At 39.8% G+C, this 18809-nt stretch overlaps 1 protein-coding gene across 1 annotated transcript in view; it reads left to right on the plus strand.

The window, feature by feature from the left end:
• Positions 1–18809, plus strand: part of DROSHA (drosha ribonuclease III) — a 99394-nt gene that overhangs the window by 40221 nt on the left and 40364 nt on the right. Inside the window, exons 14-20 of the mRNA XM_084620190.1 lie at positions 1648–1772; positions 3626–3725; positions 7003–7110; positions 11350–11457; positions 13814–13952; positions 15108–15168; positions 18469–18528. Coding sequence (XP_084476316.1) covers positions 1648–1772; positions 3626–3725; positions 7003–7110; positions 11350–11457; positions 13814–13952; positions 15108–15168; positions 18469–18528 — 701 coding nt within the window. The remainder of the gene's footprint in view (positions 1–1647; positions 1773–3625; positions 3726–7002; positions 7111–11349; positions 11458–13813; positions 13953–15107; positions 15169–18468; positions 18529–18809) is intronic.

The raw sequence follows: 18809 nt of genomic DNA on the forward strand, positions 1-18809 counted from the left end.
GTACCCATGATATCCTTATCCTACCAGTTTCTCAGATGTCTTCCAGCAAAAGCAGGGTAGAAAAGACCTGAGTTTCTAATGCTTGGGGGGAATCAGAAAAAAAACAACTTACTTTAATAAATAAAAACCTTTCAAAGTTGCCTTCATGGATCATAAAAAAGCAAAAAGATCATAAACTTATTCCATTTCTTTTTGAAAGTGACTTGTCCTTGTTAACTTCCAGTTCCAGAAACAGCATTTAGTCTCCTAAAAATCCTCCCTGTGTTTTCATTTTTAAATCGCTTTCTTCTTCTTCATATCCTCATCTAAATGATTATGTATATAAGCCTTAAAAAAATGTCTTCACCTGTTTGCATGGGTGGAGTAATTTTAAAGATTACATTTTTTGATGGGCAAGTGAAATGTTTCATTTTCCATTATCATGTAAAAAGGATAGTTGATAAACATTTATTTTCACTTGGACTGGTAAAACCTACATGTCAGTATTATAATTCTGTCCACTGACAAGCATTTTCACCATTTAGTTCCAGAAGTGGCTGCACTTCACCAGTGGGGGAAATGATCCCTCTATATAGTTGGTATCTGTTTGTAAAACACTTTTTTGGGGAATGATTTGTTATAAACACTTTAAAAAGAATATAATTATGTAATAGTAATAGCCATTCAGTAACTAATAATGTCATAAGAAATAAGGTAACTTTTCTATGTGGAAGCTCTTTGCTAAATTGGCAGTTTTAATATAAAGACGACTCTAAGTAATGTATCTTTTCAGACACTTCAGAGAACTGGATAGCTTTAGCATCATCCAAACAGCTAATTGCCAGGTGGGAAATCGTTTGCATACATAACAGAACAGCTTGCAAGATAATAGAGAAAATATTTGTGCAGAGAGATTCAACTGTGGAACTTAAGCTAAGGTTTTTGCATATGCTACAAAGAGCAGTACAAACGGCACGTTAACTGCAATGATCTGGAGTTACTCATTTTCTCCATTTTTAGAGGTCCAGGGAAAATCACTTCCTTCTACAGTTTTCCTTTAAAATGATCTGTTTTCAAGTGCAAAAGGGACAAAGTTCCTCATTATTCAAAACTGTGTTCCTCATTATACACATTGACTTTGGAGCATTTTGTAAGAGTGAGGCTACAATTTTTAATGCCACTTAGTCTGTGATTGGATGGGTCTAATCATGTCTTTACTTACATTAGGTAATCAAGATTAGAGAGGTGACATGGGTCTAGTGAACCAAATACAGGAATAGTAGTCAGAAGTATCAGGATTCGATCCTGGCTCTGGTACCAACTTAATGTTTGGCCTTCAGCAATTCATGTGAAATTCTCAGAAACTCTCAAAATCTCAGTTCCGCCTCCCCTGTAAATCAGGATAATACCTGTACTGCAGGGTTGTTGTGATAACCAATTAGTTTACATTGCTCAGCCTTGTAAGTGCCACATATTATTATATATTAATGGTTTTCTACCTATATAGCTAAAATATCGCTCTCATTGATTTCAATATGTTGAAAGTCTTCTCTGCTTCTCAGAATGATGTCATTCATTTGTCAGTTCCTGGTCAACATCATAATGTATCCAATAAAATATCACTAGCGCTCTTGTTAATTAGATAAACTGTATTGATTTTTTTCCTAGAAACCCAGTTCAGTTCGTATTGATCAACTGGACCGTGAGCAGTTCAACCCTGATGTAATTACTTTCCCCATTATTGTTCACTTCGGGATACGGCCTGCTCAACTCAGTTATGCTGGAGACCCTCAGTAAGAAATTTTCCTCAAAGCTTATGTTTAAAAAAAAAGTTACTGTTTTTCGTTTGTTGTTCAGGAAGGGCCTAGTCACATGACTATTGAAGTTGATGGCAAGCTTACCATTTTCTGCAATGGGAATGGGAGCAGGAGTTGGCTTTTATAAACTAGAGAATCTGAAATGTAGCTGCTTTTTCCTCTTCTGAATTGTAATTCTGTTCTGCACTTCCTTTATCAATTTTAGATTTTCAAAGCGAGCACGTCAAATTCATGTAATAATAAAATTATGTACTTGGTAGAAATGTTATGAAACCGGTGGCTGTGTCCTTGTCCCGGATCAGCCGTGCCTTTACTGCAGCTACCCGGTCTACCTCAGCTCCACTGCTCTTTATACTTGAGCTATTGCTCGATGAAACCTAGTGTGAGTATGTGTGTGTGAATAGGGCAATCACACCCCTAGCTCAGAGTATAGACAGAGCCTAAGTTGACTTCATAAATCTAGGCCCTCATGTTTTGTGTGAAATACGTATTACTAAGGTATTCAGAAAAGTTCCATTTGGTGTGTTTTTTCTTGTCCAAGTTTTTGATGTAGCTAAGTGAAACCAGTTATAAATCAATCTTTTTTATTATTATTATTTTCTTATTCCCTTGTTCATCCCTGTAGTATCTGAGTGCCTTCAATGCAAAACTGGTAGCAATAGCAAAGTCCCTAGTGGATTTCATGGAGTCTCTGCCTCTCCTTTTTTGGGGTAAAAAAAAATCTGGTGGATTTTCGGTTTGTTTGTTTGTTTGTTTGTTTACTTGGCAGGATGATTTGTTTATTTGTCATTTAATTTTTCTTTTTGGACAGATAAATGTATTATCTGTTTTGAAAATGTTCTGGTGCTGGAATCCTGTATTGAAATGAAAAGAAAATAGCGTAGAAGTAGCCTGTAGATTTCCAGTTTCCAATTTGTTTTATAGACCAAGCAGACACTGGAGTCTCCAGGGCTGAGGAAATGCACTGGAGAATGATGGAGTGATATAGCTAGGAACAGACTCCAGTAAACAAGAAACGGGATGGGGTGTGTGCTGGAGCGATGAGAATTCTGAAACTGTAAAATAGCTGGTTTCAGAGTAACAGCCGTGTTAGTCTGTATTCGCAAAAAGAAAAGGAGTACTTGTGGCACCTTAGAGACTAACCAATTTATTTGAGCATGAGCTTTTGTGAGCTACAGCTCACTTCATCGGATGAAAGCTTATGCTCAAATAAATTGGTTAGTCTCTAAGGTGCCACAAGTACTCCTGTTCTTTTTGTAAAATAGCTGCTCTCCATTTCATGGAGCATCAGGAATATGGGATCTTCACACTAAACCACCACTCTAAACTGGTGCTATTTGCGCAGACGAAACATAGAAGAAAATAGATCATTAAGCAAATACTTTGATTGCTCCTTTGCTTCATTTTAAAAGTATTTGCTTTTGTGTTTTGTGTTGAGAGTCTGCTTCTGCTATGATTTTTTTTTTAAATACTGTGCATAAATTGAGAAGTTTTATCCTCTGCTTTGACTGAAACGTTTTTTTGGGGGGGTGGAGGGGACAATATAAGGGCTGCATTTAGTCTTGCTATAAGTTACATATGGGCCTCATATCAAGAAAAGGAGTCTTTCATATGAATCAGAAAAAGGCTTTGATTCAAAGCCACATAATGCCTCCCATCTGAAGTGTGACCCATCAGAGATATCTTTTTAGAGTGAAGTAGTAGGGATCGTTTACCACTTTGTTAGTGAGAGCTAATCCGTTCATAAGGTCAAACAAGGAGGCACTCATGTTGTATACTTCTAGTATGTGACAAAGATGTGGGGGTGGGGTTTCTGTTCTTTCCTGCAGGTACCAAAAGCTATGGAAGAGCTATGTGAAGCTGCGCCATCTGCTGGCTAACAGTCCCAAAGTCAAACAGGCTGATAAACAGAAGTTATCCCAGAGAGAGGTATGTTGGCCCTTCACCCATAGCCAGTGACTGAGCACCGAAAGGGATGGGGCTGTGTTACTGCATTTCTACGGAAAAAAGGGAAATAATATCTATTATTGTCATCCTCACAAATGATTTTCTTTTCCCCGTGTTGAGTTGATGTTACCTTTTGTTCTTTGCCTCCTAATGGAGAGACATTTTCCAGCACTACGTTTTACCCAGTTACAGATTCTGCCATAAAGTGTTGAGCTTCTTACAGCATTAGTCATTAGCGAATGCTTAATGTTGAGAAAGGCTTTCCATTCTAGGCTACTCTTTTCAGCTGCTCATAATCTTAAATTTCCATGATTTACACTTGGTCCAAAGTTGTATTTCATTGGAAAATTCAAGAGAGTTCCCTTTATGGGTGAGGCAGTGATGGGAAGGTGGAGGGATTTTTTAAAAACCAAAAACAAACTTTAGTTGTGGGGGTTTTTCTGGCAAAATAACTCCAAAACAGTTGAAGATAAAAACTTTATTTTTTGCACAGTCAGAGTCTTCAATGAGAAATATGGTGCTTGCAAAGAGGGAGGAGATGGAGGGGGAACCTGCACGCCATGTCCTCGCTCCTCCCTCCTGCCTCCTGAACGGCACAAGCCAGCTGATTGCCGCGGGCAGGAGGCAGGGGACGGAGGGGGGGAGGAGCGAGGACTTGGAGTGCGGAGTAAAGGGGGGAAGGGGTGCTTGGGGGAAGGGGTGGAGTGGGCGGGCCGAGGGTTGAGCCCCCCACCCCTGGTGCTTGCAGAGTAGGGGAAGCTGCTGCTACTGTGGCACGTGCTTCTCCTAGCCTATAGCACCTTCAGCCTCCTTGCCTGCCTCATTGTCTCCAGCGCCAGTGGGCTGTGCCTCTGTGGGGTAAGGTGCGCGGGCACCTCCCAACTATAGTACTGTCCTGTATGGCAAAAAAAAAATTTCCCTGGAACCTAACCCCCACATTCACATTCATTCTTATGGGGAAATTGGATTCGCTTACTATCGTTTCACTGAAAGTCGCATTTTTCAGGAACATAACTACAACGTTAAGTGAGGAGTTACTGTACTTAGAGGTCCAGTGTATATTCTAGGTAGCAGCTGGAAGGGGATGTCTGTGCTTGTGTGTAGGCATGCAGATGTATGTGTTTCTGTGTGACTGTCTATAATCATGTAGTTTACATGTGTGTATAAAGTGGAGTGTGATTGGATGAATCAAGGAGTCTTAGACCGACAGCATCACCAGTTTGCTTTTTCTGTAATGACTGAAGCTGCTGCTGCAATAGATGGTCTTCAGTATATCTGACAATGCACCAGATTTTATCATTAGTGCAAAGCATAGCATATTGTCGCGTGAACACAGGGCTGAATTAACATTTTATTTATAGTAGTGTTAAATAAGCCCCCAAACCTCAACTTCTTTCCTTGTAAATGGGAAGTACCACAGTGTTAAAAGTTATCTATGTCATAATTTTAAGGAGGAATGCTCTTCCCACTGAAATAGATGATTTTTATCTTTACTGCAGCTTTCATCACTGCAGGGGAGAACAAATGGAAGGCTAGAACTTTTTATTAAAAATGTCTCTCATTAGGGAATAATGGATGAGTTATTCTTAAAACAGTAGCAAAGAGGGCGTGGGGGTGATTGCATTTTGCTGCAAAAATGAAGTACTCCTTTGACATTTATCACTTCTTGTAGTGTGTAGACCTTTGTTTCTAGATTGTATCATCCAGGATGATGGTTTCCTAAAGTAATTGTCTGTCATAAGGAAGATGTATTGAAAACCGTTCTTAGGCAGAAACTTTGCAGTACTGTGCTCCCACTTTGTGACACTGAGGACCTCATCAGTAATTTAGTGGGAGCTGGCAGGCTGCTGTAATTGGCATGTGAATTTAAAAAAAAAAGAAGAAGAAAATTATTCAGAATTGGGCACTGATGATACACGGATATGCATGGTACTGTATAAAAGCCTAGAAGACCTTATAGAGCCTACCCCTAAAAGGTGTACAATTTATGGCCTCTGTCCATAGCCCGTTGACATTTGGATTTGGGCCTAAGGGAACAGTGCTTCATGCACACCTGCTTATTATTGCCATTGATTTCAATGAGATTACGGGATGCGAGGTCATTATTTGTATTGAGGTGGTGCCTAGGAGCTTCAGTTATGGACCAGGAGAAACCCTTTGTGCTAGACACTGTACAAACTCAAAACAAAGAGACTGTCTGTGCCCCAAAGAGCTATGTATAGTTTCTTTAAAACTGAAGCAGGCAGCAGGGAGGGAGAAGTTCTCAGCAGGGGCCCTGCAGTGAAGTGTAGCGAGAGGAGAGATGTAACTTTTATATTTAGTCCTTTATTCTAATAAAGTTCCTTGTTCTCAATTAGAAGAAAATATGCAGTGACTGCTTCCCATTGTCACATATGTATCAGAGTTGACATACTCTTGGGGGCATTTGCAGTATCAGGACCTAAATTCAGACTAAGAGACCCTAACATACTGGATTATTTATTCTATTTATTGCTTCAGATTTATACAAAAAATAAAAGGGACTCCTATCCAAGGCTGTACATGCCCTTGCCGTATTTCAGAAACAGAAATAAACTGCCAACTTCTCAAGGTCAAGGCAGTGCAGTTTTTAAACACATTTTTTTTTCTTGGTTGGAATAAAGTGGGTAGGTTTCATAGTAGGAGCCTCTGGTGTCAGTGGATACTGACCCCCTGTTCCATAAGAGGGGTATTGACGTTTAACCAAGATCCGTTATAAGGTGACTGGGGCTAGATAATAAAGGTCTATCTCTTACCCGCATGAATGAAGGGTTGGTTGTTTCTCACGCAAGCCTTGGGATGGAGTATCAGATGTCAGGAATTCCAGAGAGAAATGGTATTTGCTTGTACTTGCATCTCGCTCAATAGATGCATCGGAATGGCTTTGTTCATTTCATCTTCAGCAAAAACCTGTGATTAGTCAGCTTTGTCCTCACCCTGCAGCTTATCAGGATAAATAGACTGAGCCACATGCAGCCCTCTGTCACACTTGTGGGCATCCAGGCCACCCCTGGCTTACAGCATTACCAAGGGGTGGGTGGAGATAATTACAAGATTTAGGTTGAAAAATTGCTCTCTGAAAGTGTGCTTTACAAATAGATAAAAAAATAAATCAATTAAAACCCCATTCTCAAATCCAAAGTCTGAACACCCTAATGTCTGTTTTTCGTGCCCACGTGTGGTTTCATATGACTTTGCTGTAGAAAGTGTCTCACCGTTGCACCATTTCCTCCCTTTCTAGGAAGCGCTACAGAAAATCAGGCAGAAAAACACAATGAGACGAGAAGTGACCGTGGAGTTAAGCAGCCAAGGATTCTGGAAAACCGGCATTCGTTCTGATGTCTGCCAGGTGACTGTTAGACCTAGAGATCCCTCCTGAAATCAGTTTCTTTTGTTAGTTAATAGACATCAGATTAATGTCTCGTAATTTTGCAATGTTAAGGCCTTAGGTACACGGGGGGGTTGCCCCTGTTACATTGTAGCGAACCATCGCTATTGCTGCGCGGGGTATAGACAGTGCTATTTGCACTGGTGGCACTTACCCCCGATTGAAACAGGGGTAATCTGTGCTGGTGCAAATTGTGGCTTATAGCAGTTGTACAGCTACGCTGGTGCCTGACAACCAATGACTGTAACCAGGATAAAACCCCAGTGTAAAAAAGACTGAAGAGGCTAGCATTGAGTTTTCAGGGCTTGTTGGTCAGTAAATTGGCCTTTTTTACAAAACCTTTTTTTGTAATCATGTCTTCAAGGAGAATTTAAACTCTGTTGTATATTAAAGGGGAAAGAACAATGAGTATAAAACATAATTTTCCATATTCTTTTGTATATCTAAAACAATAAATTAGACTAGTCAATTGTTTGAATTTCTTTGAGAGGTCACAAGGAGACTACACTTTAAAATGAAAGATTGCCATTGCTGTTTTTCAGATATGCGTTTTGCCAGATTAGAGTAAAAACTAAATGAATGTAAATCAATTCTGCGAGCAGACTTAATGCAGAGCAATTTAAAATTATTGGTTTGCTTTAATTCTTAAAAGCACTGTAGTTTAGAAGATCAAAATTCTTTTAATAAACATTGAAGTACTCTAATAATTTTAAATCACTCTGTTGCATAAAGTATAATACCAGTCTTGGCATTTTCCAAAATTAAGCACTTGCAAACAGGGAGAGAAGGAGTGAAGTGCTCTGATTTAAATGGCTCTGTTTTGTGTGAAGTAATTCAAAATTATTGGGCAGGTGGAGGGCACATCTTTGCCGCTATTAAATTATTACTTACAAAGAATTATTCTTATACCCAAAGTAGCCTTAATCAGATGGTATATTGGCTCTCCTGCCTATAATGCTACAGTTCCAGAAGAGACCATATTTCTTCAGTATCCATTAATTTGCCTAGTGCAGTTTATAAAATGTTTTTTGTGAGCAGGGAAGGGTTGGGGAGTGTTCCCCTAAAAAGAATTGGGAATGTCAAATTGCCATAATCCTATCTGACAGAAATTAATCAAATTAATCACATATTTGGTGTCAGGAAAATAACACTTTGTCAATATTATCACAAGAGTCTAAATTAAGACCTTCTGTGTACCTCATGTTTATCGTCAGAAAGATACCAATTCTTTACGAGTTGAACTTATAAATAAAATCTAAAATGTTGATATATCAGTATACAAACTGGGGCCAAACATACTGCTTGCTGTCTACAAATAGTATTGAAACTGTGGTCTGTGCACTAATTCCCCGTGGAATTATTCTGGTTGCCCAGAAGGCTACTACAGTGGACAGCAAATGCAGAGAAACTGTGAACTGGTGAGCATGCGTCACGGGTCCTTGAGATGATGTACTGTTGATAAAGTGGTCAAGAATGAAGATGCACAAGAAGCACAGTTATAGAACATATAGTTGGGGGTCATCCCCCTTCCCCCCGAGATTGTTATGAGAGAAACTACTAACAGTATTGGATTTTAGTTTAAATAGTAGAAATTCACTTAAATCTAATTCTATTCAGCAACAATTTTTTCACTTCCCAGTAATATAGTTCTTACCAGTCATCATATCTGCAATGTGAAACCACATTTCATTCTAAAAAACCCCCCAAACTCTCAGATGCAATCTTACACTCTTTTCAACGAAAGGTAATCCTTATAATCTCACAGCACTATGTTCACCAGTTCTTACTCTATGACTGTGCTTAGTTTCACCAACATACCAAAATCCACAAAGACACTTAAGCCCATAATTACAGGATCTGTTATACATGCTAAACTGATTTTCTCCTATACATCCACTCTGTTCATTCATCCCCTTTAATCATACACTTTGCATTCATTGTGAAGTGATACATGAATAATTTTCAGATTTCATCTTCAAATAAGTCTTGTTTCTATGAATCCTTAAACTTGATTTTGATAATTACAACAGGAAATATAATGTTAGATTGCCTATTGTAAAAGCATTCATTATTTTACATGCATATATAAAGTATTGTTTTAAATTCCGTATTATGATTTAGCCACTATAAATCTTATATTTCTTATTCTTCCATAAGAACTTTGCTGTTGGCATAACAGAATAGTGTAAACTTGTTCAGTTATCAATTATTTCCCCCAGATCACTGGTTTAGAACCAGTGCTTAGAAAAGTGCATAAAGGGGGGAGATATTCAAAGTCACAAAGTGCACTTAGGAAACCAACTCTTATTGAAAGCCACTAGGGGACACCTAACTCCCATTTCAGTTCTGAAAAACTTACCCAGAGCGTTTTTGCTATAGGGCCAAATAGCTACTTTGTAACTGCCTTTCCAACTCTTCCTGACATTCAGTCTCTCAGGAACTGCTAGAGTTCAGTCCTTCATAATGTTTGAAAACATTGGCCACTGAATTCTCGTGAGGAAGTTAGTGAAATCAAGATGGCAGTGAGAATGTAACTTTATACTGCACAATTTTCCTGCCTGCCATCTTGAAATAAGTGCTTAGTATGGAATAAAAAGCTGGTTATTCCACAGTATTGCCAACCGTCTTATCGCACAAAACCAAATACCCTTGCCCCTTCCCCGAGGCCCTGCCCCTGCTCACGCCATCCCACATCCTTCCGTCGTTTGCTCTCTCCCACCCTCACTTACTGTCACCAGGCTAGGGCAGAGGGTTGCAGTGCGGGAGGTCTGGGGTGGGGCCAGAAATGAGGGGTTCAGAGTGCAGGGGGCTCCAGGCAGGGGGTTGGGGAGCAGGAGGGCTCCAGCTGGGGGTGCGGGCTGTGGGGTGGGGCGGGGATGAGGGGTTTGGGATGCAGGAGGTGGTTCTGAGCTGTGGCCAAGGGAGTCAAAGTGCAGGAAGGCGATCAGGACTGGGGCAGGGGGTTGGGGTCTGAGAGGGGGTATGAGCTCTGGCTGGGGGGGGTGCAGGCTCTGGGGTGGGGCTGTGGATGAGAGGTTTGGGGTGCAGGAGAAGGTTCCGGGCTGGGGCTGAGGGGTTTGGAGCCCAGGAGGGGGCTCAGGGCTGGGGCAGGGGTTTGGGGGCAGGAGGGGTTGTGGGCTCTGGCTGGGGGTGCAGGCTCTGAGATGGGGCTGGGGTTTAGGATTTGGTGTGCAGGAGGGGGCTCAGGCCTGGGGCAGAGGTGTGGGGTGCGGGAGGGGGTGTGGGTATGGGCTGTGGGAGGGAGGAAATTTTGATGAGGGAGGGAACTCGGGGCTGAGGCAGGGAGTTAAGATGCAGGCTCGGGGAGAGAGTTTGGGTGCAGGAGGGGGTTCCGACCTGGATCAGGGGGTTGGGGCGACGCTTACTTCGGGCAGCTCCCTGGAAGTGGCAACATGTCCCTGTGGCCCCTAGGTGGAGGTGCAGCCAGGTGGGTCCACACACTGCCCTTGCCTGCAGGTGCCGCCCCTGCAGCTCCCATTGGCTGCCGTTCCTGGCACTGGGAGATGCAGAGCTGTCGCTCGGGGCAGCGGCAGTGTTCGGAGCCTGGCTGCCCCTGCAACTAGGGGCAGCAGGGACATGCCGACTGCTTCCAGGAGCTGCACGGAGCCAGGGCAGGCAGGGAGCCTGCCTTAGCTCCTCTGAGCCACTGACTGGAGCTTCCAGGGTTCCTTTTCGACCAGGAGTGTCAAGTGGTATAAAATGACCTTTCCTCATCTCGGTAGTTTATGAAATATTATACTTTAAAATTATGTCAGAGGCCTAACCTGGCCTTCAGTCTTTTTTTTTTTCTTTCTTTTGTACTAATCAAAGTCTACATATTGTAGCAAGTGCCAGATGGCCATGCAATGTTCTGTCACTACTTGACTTTACCGTGATATGTCTTGATATGTTCAGCAATATGCAACAGGAGAATCTTTGTTGCACCCAACAAAGTACTTCAATAGAAGACTGTTTTGTTTTTCTTGGTAATTAATACACATGGATAGGTTCTAATTTAGTTATATTCATTGAAGGGCATAGGTCCATTATTACTTTTAGTTTGTTTTGATTTACTGAGAAATAAAGTAAAATGCATAGTGTCATAACAAGCTAAACTTCTTTGTGTGTTTGATTGTTACTCAGTTGGGTTCTCTGTGTTTTGTAAATGAATAGTTTTCCGCATTGCAATTCTTTTCCTAGCATGCAATGATGCTTCCTGTTCTCACCCACCATATTCGCTACCATCAATGTCTGATGCATTTGGACAAGTTGATAGGCTACACTTTTCAAGATCGGTGCTTGCTACAGGTAAGAAATGCCAAAATACAACTTACATACTAATTTGCCATTTGAGTTCTGCAGGACTGAAGCTCTGCTCCTGTGGAGCAAGGTGAGGCATGACGACCATCGTCCCCAAGATAGTTAGGCTTATGTGTGTAAATCTTGCTGAACCCACTAACTGGAGAAATGATTTGTATTGCTGATATTGGGAAGCACCTGATTATTTGCACCTCTGATCTTAAAAAGGTTCCAGGTGTCCTGTGAGAATCTATAAAATCAGGTTTCCCCTGCTTGTGGTTTGTAAATCATGGAATCCGGCAGGATGAAAAGCATTATATACGAATGCAAGATTATATTTTTGTTACTTAGTGCGTTCCTTTATTGCCATACTGCAGATGTGTCTGTAAATTTTGCCTTGTACTGTTTTGTAGTTTATTATTTCATAAAGAATTCATTGTGTTCAAAGCTATGAACAGACGGATGTCTCTTCAGACCTACAGGTGTTTGTTGAAATGTTCACAGTTACAAAGTCAGAGAGAGAAGTTATGTTTCTTTTGGGGTTTTAATACGTCTGTGTTGCATGATCAATCAGTTGTGCAAGTGCATTTTTGCACACTGGGACTCTCAGCAAAAACCGTCTATTGCAGATCTAAATGAAAGGGCAAAAATAAGTAAGTGGATCTGTGTTATCAACCTAAAAAGTGTATTTTATATATAATTTCCGATTTAATTGCTAGAATATAGGTGTTCACTTTGTTTTTGTTTTTACATATAATGAATCAAGAATTATTTATAAAAACGCTCTCAAATGCTTTGTACTCCTTGTACAAACCGGATTAGTTCAATAATAGAGAGGATGGGTCCTATGCTTAATTATGAGCAGGTTTTTTTTTTCACATTGCCTGGGTTTTAGAGTTAAAGATTATTTAAAAAAAAAGAAATGCAGCCAGAAAAGCCTACTAACTGCCATGACAGAACGCTTGAAGCAAAAAGCAAATAAGTTATCAATAATGAGGGAAAGCATAAGACAAGGTGCACCAACATAAATCACACTGAATGCACAGAGGCACTTTATCTAGGCTTGATCCTTTTGCATGCTTATTGAATAGCTAAGAATTTGTTCCAGGCGAGAGAGTCCCTAGTGAGATTTATATTTCACCATTTAAATAACTGCAAGGATGCCAAATATACAAATATGTAATCTCCCAGTGATGATGTATGTTTCATCATACAGTATGCATTTAAAGACCTGATAGAGAAGAGAGGCTGAGGGGTGTTTCATGTTTTTTTGTTTCACTATTCTGATAAGTGTTAGTGTGTTCTATTTTAGAGGAGTAAAGTGTTTTAGATGGATGGGTTTGACAAACTGTAGTTAGTATTAATTAGGTATTTAACAAGGATTTGGGAGTAAATGCTGTAAGCTGAATAACAATTCGGTCTGACAATAGTTAAAATAAGCTTTGTTTGAACGAAGAGGGCAAAGGAGCTGTTTAGAAGCTTTTCGTTTGGCATCAAAGGCCCCAATCCTACACAAATTTCATTTATAACTTTCTGCGTGTAAGTAGTCCCATTTAACGCAATGGGGCTGCTAACAATTCTCATATGTGTGTTTGCAGGATTGGGGCCTAAGTCTTTGTCTTTGCTGTATTAATTGCTACTGACACCTCCCATTTCTGCTGCCATTTATAAGGTGATAGCAGCAAAGATGCAAGTTCCTGGTAGTGCTTACAATATAAACTAAATATAGAGCTCAGGTCTGCCACTCCTATTCACCTTCACTAGTACGTTGCTCTGAGAGGGGTCCCAGCAAAGGCAATGAGAGTAGAGGGCTATTCATTGTGAGCAAGAGTAGCAGAGTCTGGCCTTTGGTGAGCAAATATTAGATCATCTGTCTTTTACCAAAAAAAGACGAGGCTCTCCTTATTGATACTTTACATATTTGTATTGAGTTACAAATGCTTGAGGTGGTATTGCAGTATATAGATACATCCAGGTAGTAATAGTATTAGATTTCATGTTTTTTCTACTAAGCAAATCTTCATATTGTTTCACATCGTTCAGGCAAGTTAGCAAGCAAAGCATTTTAGGGCAAATTGACAATTCCGCTTTTTTTTCTTTCAAAAACTAATTTATTTCTTTAAAAAGCTTCTAAAAGTTAATTAGTTTGAGTGGTGATCAGGCATAAATGATGTGTTTTGTGACATATCTGAAGTCGTACACGCTACATTTTAATTGCTTGAACCAGAGTTACTAATTGCTAACAGCACATCATAGCATGTCTTCAGACTGAGAAATAGCTGTTGTTAGCAGCTACCAAGCTAACCTTGCTCTTAGCGTTTTCAAAAATAAACCCAGTTTTTGACTTGCACGTGTTTCTTTCTAGCTTGCCATGACTCATCCAAGCCATCACCTAAACTTCGGAATGAATCCGGACCACGCAAGAAATTCCTTGTCCAATTGTGGGATTCGACAGCCCAAGTATGGAGACCGAAAAGTCCATCACATGCACATGAGAAAAAAGGGTATGCAATTACACCATTATTGTTTTCTCTCTCACCATCCTTAGCCTCCAAGAAGAACTGCCACCTAACTGATGCCTGTTCAGCCTATATTCTCCTGAGGGCTTGTCTTCACTGCTGCGTTAACTCAAGTTAACTCTGTGAAGTTAGCATAGCTGGAGTGACAGTGGTCACAATGAGTGGTTGTGTTAGCAGTACAAAGTAGCTACATCCATACTTCACTACTAGCTGGAGCTTCAATAACACTTGAGCTTTAACACACACTCACCGGCCTCGCTTCCCTTGAGGGCCAGCTATCTTGAGTTTAAAGCACCATTTACCTGGAGCTAGAGAGTTTTATGGGAGCCAGATTAGGGGCAACACTCAAGGATTATACCTTGAGCTAACACTGTAGTGAAGCTTATCTCTAGGAGAGAATTTTAGTGGAAGTTTCTAATGCTTGAGCACATGGTAATACAAACAATTTAAAAAAAATAATAATAAATGACTGGCAGATCTATTCTGAATGATTGTATTTTACAGATTAGCAAACAAGTAGCTGACAAAATAAGCAAGGATAATACATCACAGAATATACTTTGTTATATTTTTGATAAGTGTATCTATTGATATTTTCATAATGCAATAAATATATTGAAGTATATTTTATAAAAATGATGAAGTCTCATTAATGAGACCCCTTTGTAACACTGCTATGAAATACTTGCTGAAACATGGAGGCAGTGCAGCTGTCAAATATGTGGGCTCTGCTGCACAACTTCATTCTCCCTTAAATACAGGCAACTGCAGTAATACAAATTGTCTGTTGTTCATACAACGTTGGGGACAAGGGGAGGGTCCATCTCTTTTGGAGCCTGGCCTTTCTGTGACTTTAGATCGGGCTCCATGAATGTAAAAGCAGTTTCCTATGGGCAGCCATTAGCTAGCCATTAGTCCCTAAAAGGATTATACCTGAATAAAAATGCCCTGCTGTAATTTAACTCTGGATCTGTGGTGTTTCTGCTTTCTGACTGACCCAATGGCATTTTTTGTTTGTATGTTTTTTTAAATGCAGAATGAGAGTTTTGCATGGTAAATACAAAGTAACATTTGAAGAAATTACTTCAGTGAAGTTGGTGGTGATTTTTAATAACTGTTTAGTATTGTTTATTTTTACAGGAATAAACACCTTGATAAACATTATGTCCCGCCTTGGGCAAGATGATCCTACTCCTTCCAGGTAAAGAAAGCAGCTAATACTTTGCTTTCAGTATTCTAGTTATGTGCTAATATGTGTAGTTCAGCCTTTTTCTTGGACCTAGAAGATTAACTAAAAATGAAAATTCAACTCTAGTTTCTTAAAAGCCTTTGTAACAAAACAGCCAGCTGAGTTTTAACTATTGGGAAGTAAGTGCGTAAGTGCATATACTTATTTATATGCATGTGCAAGCAAAGAAAAATTGCTCGAAAAATATTGTTTTGGGTTTTTTAATAAAATCAAGTGGCTTTTTTGAAAAAGATGACCAGTCAGAGTGGTGAATAGAAAAAGTCTTTTAAAAAGGGTGTTACTCTGAACTTGCAAAGCCACCATTTGCCAAAAAACATCCTTTTGTAAAGGCACAGAAAACCAAGCACCAGTTCTTTAATGCATCCAGTGAACAAGACATTTAAGAGAACCCCTAAAGAAAATCTGCTTCAGTCAACAAAACTTAAAAGAATCATTAATACTTCTGTTTGGACAGCTCAAATGGTGGACAGCGAAATGCTACATTTATTTTACTGCATGTGCATAGCACAAACTTTCCACTGTACTTAAAAAATGATCAGAAACTAGATTCTGTGCCACCCTTACTCACAGTGAGTAGTATCTTACTCCATGAATAGTCCTATTGAAATCAACAAGGATACTGATGAAGTAAAGTATCACTCAAAATGAGCATGGGTGACACAGAATTTGGCCCAATATAAATGAATATATATATAATAACATGGAACAATATGTTTACTACAAAAGTAATTGTTTAGCTTAATAACCAATTATAATAATTATAATTACAAGTACAATAGTTAACTAAGTCACTACGAATTCTGTGCAAATGAATTACATTTGTATTGCTTAAAATTTGCATTTAGGACATGCTTTGTAATCACTTCTAGGTGCCCTGGTCCTGCGGGGCTAACCAAAGCGAGTAAGAGAGACTTGGGTCATCCTACCTATTAGAGAATTAGAAAATTGGTCGGAAATCAACAATATTCAATAAAGACAAGTGCAAAGTACTGCATTTGGGAAGGAAAACTTAAAAATTAAGTGCACAACTACAAAATGGAGAATAAATGTCTACGTGGTGGTACTGCTGAAATAGATCTGGGAGTTATAGTGGATCACAAATTGAATATAAATCAACAATGTGATGCAGTTGCTAAAAAAGCTAATATCACTCTGAGGTGTGTTAACAGGAGTGTCATAAGTAAGACATGGGAGGTAATTGTCCCACTTTACTCAGTGCTGTCCAATTCTGGGCACCACATGTTAGGAAAGCTGTGGACAAATTAGAGAGAGTCCAGAGGAGGGCAACAAAAACGATAAAAGGTTTAGAAAACCTGACCTATGAGAAAAAGTAAAACAAACTGGGCATGTTTAGTCATGAGAAATGAAGACTGAGGAGGGACCTGATAACAGTCTGCAAATATGTTCAGGGCTGTTAAAAAAGAGAATGATATTCAATTGTTCTCCTTGTCCACTAAAGGTAGGCCAAGGAGTAATGGGCATAATCTGCAGCAAGGGAGATTAAGGTTAGATATTAGGAAAAAAAATTCTAACTATAAGAGTAGGGTAGGATCTGGAATAGGGAGATTGTGGGATCCCCATCATTGAAGGTTTTTAAGAACAGATGGGACAAGCACCCATCAAGGATGGTCTAGGTATACTTGGTCCTGCCTCAGTGTAGGGGCTGGACTTGATGACCTCTCGAGTTCCCTGCCAGCCCTCTGTTCCTGTGATTCTACCTCCATGCACAGCCATGTAAGACTCTCCCAGAGTACAGCTCTGGGTGTGGGCTGAGGAAGCAGGAACACTTGTGAACAAATGGATGAGGTGAATGCTGGGTGTGTGACGCTATACAACCCTAAAAGGTTGTTGTAAATTATTCCAATCCCCATCCCGCTTTGGGGCAAGGTCAGAGCAGCAGAGGAGGAATTGTGATTCTGAGTGACACTCCCCATGGAATGGTGCCGCTACACAGGGCTGAGCTTAAAGATTCATTCTAGTCCCTTTAGATTGTTCTTTGAGTTCTGGTGTATTTACAGTATTGTACTCCCAATTATAAAATAATATTTGCAAGTATAAGGCTAATATCCATCAAAAATTCACTCCTCCCAAAGGGAAAGAAAAACAAGGAGAAAGCACTCAGTAATTATCCTATCTCCGCTGAATGGACTGGAAAATCCATACTTCTCACATCTGTTTGCCATTATGCCTCTACAGAGAGAAGTTATACTATAACTAACACTTTGCTTTTAAATAGCACTTGGTGCTTGAACCCCTACTGAAGTTCTGCTTTTCAAAAAGTTAGATAAGTGATTTAATAATTTGAGCAAGAGCAAATGGCAATAAATGCTGTCAGACACTTGAAAAGGGAGCTCTGAAAAGAAACCACCAGTGTCTTAGGCCTCGATTCTGCAAACATGACCTATGAAATCAATAGGGCTACTCCACGTGCTTAAAGTTAAGCATGCATAAATGCTTGCTGCAGCTTGAGATATTCTGTACTGAGACTAGTTCCCTATCTTACTCAATTGGTAGTGCCTAGCTTTCTGTCCCTTACCTATTAATAAACCTGTTAATGCGGGAGGGCTTGAAAAAAAAATTAAACAAAAAGAAAAGTAAGATAGAGTACTCATAGAAGCAATAAAAAAAATGAGAGCAAGAGAGATAGGAGGACCCCAACAGAGGAAAAGAGAGGGAACATAGCTCTTATTAGTTTGAGAGAGTCTTTGAAGATATCTTCTTCTGTTCTAGTAAGTCCTCCTACGAGCCTGAAAGAAATCTCAGAAAAGGGGCAGAGGACACTTGTCTTTGACATTAAAGGGATTGTGAAAAACAAAAGCACATACAGACTACCATGGAGTTGGAGATGCATCAACAAATCCATTGTAGAGGCATCAGGTCCAGGAGGTGTTTGTTTATTGTAGACATCTCCCCAGCAGTGCACAGAGCTAAGGTTGGTGATTTATTTTAAATCACCTGGTCTTTAAAAAGCCTGATCTCAGCATGCCATTACACACTGCTATTCAGAAATTCTGCTTCCTTTCTCCCTGTTAAATGCTGATAAATAATCTATGAAGATTCAAAGACCTGTGGTATCAGTTCTGAGTTTGATAACCCACATGTTCTTTGCTACAATATCAGAGATGAAAGTATCAAAATAGAAAAGTAGCAGGATCATTTCTCTTCCTGATCATCAAAAGAATTAAACTTTACTGTACAAATAACCAAAATTCATTGGGGTTACTGACAATAAATCTCAAAACACTTTTTCAGGATTAACCACAATGAACGTTTAGAATTTTTGGGAGATGCTGTGGTGGAATTTTTAACTAGGTAAGTGTGGAATGTTTCTACACAGTTCTATATTGTGTCTCATTCGTCAGCTATCATATATTTTTTCCTTAACATTCAACTGTATTACACTTTCAAATGTGTAGGTTTGGATAGTCGGTGTATTTGCTGGCCTATATCCTTGCAATGATTTTAAGAGCCGCACATCTGCGTATACTTCTTTTCAAGCCTCTTACAATGCTGGCGCTGTGAAGAGTAAGATTACAAAATGAAAGGCTAATGTCTCTGTCCTGTCAAATGCTATTTGAAGTTGCTCATGACTG

The sequence above is a fragment of the Lepidochelys olivacea genome (assembly GCF_965140295.1).
Source record: "Lepidochelys olivacea isolate rLepOli2 genome assembly, chromosome: 2".
NCBI lineage: Eukaryota > Metazoa > Chordata > Testudines > Cheloniidae > Lepidochelys > Lepidochelys olivacea.